General features: G+C 41.8%; 2 protein-coding genes across 2 annotated transcripts in view; both read left to right on the forward strand.

Annotated features, from left to right (window-relative positions):
• LOC119430370 (zinc finger protein 665) overlaps positions 1-2859 on the forward strand; it is a 28488-nt gene extending 25629 nt beyond the window's left edge. The window contains exon 5 of the mRNA XM_037697775.1: positions 2732-2859. Within this exon, the coding sequence (XP_037553703.1) occupies positions 2732-2859 (128 nt within the window). The remainder of the gene's footprint in view (positions 1-2731) is intronic.
• A 1265-nt stretch (positions 2860-4124) lies between these two features.
• LOC119430458 (zinc finger protein 208) overlaps positions 4125-4533 on the forward strand; it is a 16939-nt gene continuing 16530 nt past the window's right edge. The window contains exon 1 of the mRNA XM_037697870.1: positions 4125-4533. Coding sequence (XP_037553798.1) covers positions 4134-4533 — 400 coding nt within the window. The 5' untranslated portion in view covers positions 4125-4133.

Here is a 4533-nt window from a genome sequence, read left to right on the forward strand (position 1 = left end):
ACAGACAGACAGACAGACAGACAGACAGACAGACAGACAGACAGACAGATAGATAGATAGATAGATAGGTAGAGTTTTGGGCTGTCAATCTATTAAAAATTTAATTTGATTAATCACTATGCTTAACTTTATAAGCTTGAAATGTAAATATGTAGGTTTTCATAAAATGTTGAAGAAAACGTTTTATTGTGTCAAACCAAACAGTTTTCCAGGTTTTCATACTCGGCACGGTTTATAGAAGTCATTTTGTTCCAAACATTAATTTATAAATGTTAACTCAATGTCTCATTAAGTGTCGTCTACGTGATCAAAACTTGTAAACAACAATGTTCCCTCTAATTTTTTCATGTGTCTGAGCAAACACACAAGCTCCCTCAGCATCTGAGCATCCCTCTGTGTCCTCTGTCCTCACTCTGTCCTCTGTGTCCTCTGTCCTCACTCTGTCCTCTGTGTCCTCTGTCCTCACTCCAACTACCTCCATGTCCTCTCTAACTGCATCCATCTATCTCCTCTTTGTCTTTTTCCTGCAGCTACATTTCTAACATCCTTCTACCAATATACCCACTGTCCCTCCTCTGGACATGTCCAAACCACTGTCCCTCCTTTGGACATGTCCAAACCACTGTCCCTCCTCTGGACATGTCCAAACCACTGTCCCTCCTCTGGACCTGTCCAAACCACTGTCCCTCCTCTGGACCTGTCCAAACCTCTGTCCCTCCTCTGGACATGTCCAGACCATCTCAGTGTGTCCTCTCTAACTGTGTCTCCCAGTTGTTCAACTGTGCTGTACCTCTGATGATCTCATTCCTGATAGGAATGTGTGATATGGCATAAAATTAATATCCCGTCCTCTATTGTGATGGGTGGTGGTAACAATATATATCATATGTTTTGGTATAAAACTTGCAACAAGGAATGAAAAAAAAAAAAGCATAGGGTGTCATTTTGCCAGCATTTATTTTAAAAACTGGAACTTTAAATCACAACACGTGGTTCTTTTACAGATCAGAGAGCAGGTTTAACCCTTTTTATTCAGCACAAATGCACTCTCAAGCTGACCAACACTTACTTGAACTTTTGATGAACGCAGCGTTTTGCTCGTGCGTTCGAATACGGCAACCCGGCTGTAGTTAGCTTGTAGCTTCGCTAGTTAGCTCTCGAAGAAAATAGACTTTAACACCATTTATACAGTTTTCAACCAAAAAAAAAACCGTTATGGTTAACTTTGACAACTCTGATTTTACATCAGACACAGCATTAAAGTGGTTATCTGGTAGAATACAGATCTCTATCAGCTCTTATTCCTAATGAGAACCTCAACATCTTCATTTCTGCCACTTCCGGTTCTTTCTCAGGTCTTTTTTGTCAATGCCACTGTCTCCGGATCAGCTGGTCTCACCACTGTCTTGTAAACTTTTCCTTTGACCATCCAGATGACCACCGAGCACTACTGTTTGCTAACACTTAGCATAATTAAAAACGGCTACAAGTCATGGGATTAGCTTACTTACCGCCTTTGTTTGACGTCGTACGACCGTAAACTTCTGTGATAAATCCACAACGTCAAATATTCCTTGGTATGCGATGAAATACGCAGTATAAAGCTTGGAAAAGCACTCGCAACACAAGGTTGCTTGTAGCTACTTATCTCTTTCACACGTAGTGCTGGAACTCCACAAGACGCTGATTGGCTGGAATGAAAGCTTGTCTGTAATTTCATTGGTTGAATTTTTTACCTCTTCGTAAACTTCAGTTTTCACTAGACAAATCACGTGACATGGGTCTGTTTGACCGGGGCGGGGGGAGTTTTCTCCTCCACTCTGAACGCATTTTAGAAAGGTGGTGCTGCGCTCTTCTTGTGCACAGAGAATGTGCGAGCAGTGCGTGATTGCACACGCGCAGCTTAGATGGAACATTGGTGAACAGCATAGTAATGGCTTAATCTGCAATCACTCACACCAAAATATGACCAGATTTTAATTATTATGGATTTTAATATTCATGTTTGTTGCCATGAGAAGCCTAGTGAAGGACTTTTGACATTTATTGGACTCTTGTAATTTAACTCGGCAGGTAAATGGTCCCAGCCAGGAACATGGACACACATTAGACCTGGTGTTATCACATGATGTTTCTGTTTGTAATCTTGAAATCGGTGACGCCGTGTTTTCAGACCACATGCCTGTTTTGTTTGTTTTCTCCTCCCTCTGTCGCTCATCTAAACCATGGGCTCCTGCTCAGCACGGCCGGGCTTTTAATTGCTCCACTGCTGCTCATTTTACTCATGTTTTTAACTCTAAAAAGATGGAGCAGACCTCGGTGTCTTACACTACTGAGGAGCTAACCCGTCAGCTACACTCTTGTCCATTTGAATGTTTTGTCTTTCCTCCCACTGTCCAAAAACATGTCTGTTGGGCTGCCTTCAGGCCCGGAACTCCCTTGCAAAAGAGATTTGCGATCTCAATAAGATTGTCCTAGTTAAATAAAGGTTAATACATAAAGAGCTGGTCCAATGTTTCAGATCTGGTATGGAAATTGCATCATTCCACCTGAAACTAAGGTTCCACCATTGACCGAGCTGTCTTCTCCAGTACCCATAAAATAGACTTTGGGGAGGCTAAGTACAGTGATTCCTCTGTAATTGGAACACATCTTTTTAAATAAGGGGATGACCAACTCGGCCTGCCAGTCTAGTTGCTTTACTCTTAATGTCCTTGGTATGTTGCAAAAGCATGTCAACCAAGACAGCCCAGCAACATCCAGAACTTTGAGGAGTGCAGGGCAAATATCTTCCAGTACAAAAGCTACCTCGTAATCCTTAGATGTAGGTATGGAAGAACCAACCCCAAAGACCCCTGACACAGATTCCTCCATTGAAGGTGGGCTGGTAAATTTGGAAGGTCTTCTCTGTTCTTTCCATTGCGCAACATCACTGGTTCAGGTCAACAACATTTAACCTCCACTATACACGCAGTAGGTCAAGTACTGCTTCCCTGTCTGATGGTTCACCAAAATCATCTTGTTGCCAATTTACAGCCTCCATTCAAGGTCTCATCAAACTCAAAGTGTATAGAACACAAAAAATGGTGATGATTATTTTGGGAATAGACTATAATCAGTCAAATTTTTCTGTCAACATTTGTAGGCTCTCTGGCACCAAACCATGATGGTACATTGACCAAAAAAAAAACCCACCGTACTTCTCTGCTGACTTTGATGAAGTTGCAGATCAGATTAAAATGATTGATGTAACGAACATTATTTTTTAGACAAATAATGCATTAAGAATCTTACATGTGAAGCATGTGAAAGTAAAAAAAAGCAGTGGAAAGGTACTCGGGTAATTTCTATGTCCACTGAAAATATTTTCTTTTTCTGTTTGTCCAGAAATCCCATGGCAATATGTCTGGAAGGAGGAGGAGGAGCTTCTCACTGAGCAGAAGCTCAGGAACCAGGAGCAGAACCCTGGTTCCCTGAGAAATCCACAACTGCAGAAAATAGAAGGCCTGGAGAAAACGGAACATTCACAGATTAAAGAGGAACAAGAGGAACCTGACCATCCAAGTTTAGAACCAGAATCTCAAGTGAAAAAAACAGAATCTTCACGGCTGAAAGCAGAACAGGAGGAACCTAAACCCCAAGAGGAAGAACCAGACACATTCGTAAAGGAACCAGAATCACGAATGGAAAAAATTGAACTTGTACAGATGAAAAAGGAACGAGAGGAATCAGAATCTCTACTGATGAAAAAGGAACAAGAAGAACCAGAACCTCCACATATGAAAGAGGAACAAGAGGAACTTGGTATCACTCGGGATGAGGAGAATCACGTTTTGAAGCTGGAGGCTGAGACCTTCATGGTGACAGTTGACTTTGAGGATAAAGTCCACTGGCAGCCAGAACAAAACTGGGACCAGCTCCCTTCACAGAACTTTCCTCATACTGAGAACCAAGACCGGGAAGATGCAGGAACATCCATAGGCAGAAAACTGAACCCCAAGAACCATCCTGACAGAAGCCAAAGTAAGGATGTGATAAACTTTTCTGTTTCAGGAAGTCGGTTTGAGCCTAATGCGGATGGAAAACCTGTAAAATGTGATGTTTGTGGAAAAGGCTTTAGGCGTAATCATCAAATGACGGAGCATAGACGAATCCACACTGGTGAGAAGCCCTTTTCTTGTAAGGATTGTGGTAAATTGTTTGTGAGAAGTTGGGACCTTATAGTTCATACCAGAACCCACACAGGTCAGAGGCCACATTCCTGTAAGTTCTGCGGTAAACGCTTTGCTAGACAGAGCAATTTAATTTACCACATTAGAATCCACACTGGTGAGAAGCCCCATATGTGCAAAATATGTGGTAAAAGTTTTACACAGCATAATCAGTTAGTGACCCACGTAAGATTTCACACTGGTGAGAAGCCCTACACATGCAAAACCTGTGATAAAAGTTTTACTTTAAAAAGTCAGTTAACGATTCATACAAGGACCCACACTGGTGAGAAGCCCTATATGTGTGAAACATGTGGAAAAA

This window comes from Nematolebias whitei, chromosome 3 (genome assembly GCF_014905685.2).
Source record: "Nematolebias whitei isolate Nwh7 chromosome 3, NemWhi1, whole genome shotgun sequence".
NCBI lineage: Eukaryota > Metazoa > Chordata > Actinopteri > Cyprinodontiformes > Rivulidae > Nematolebias > Nematolebias whitei.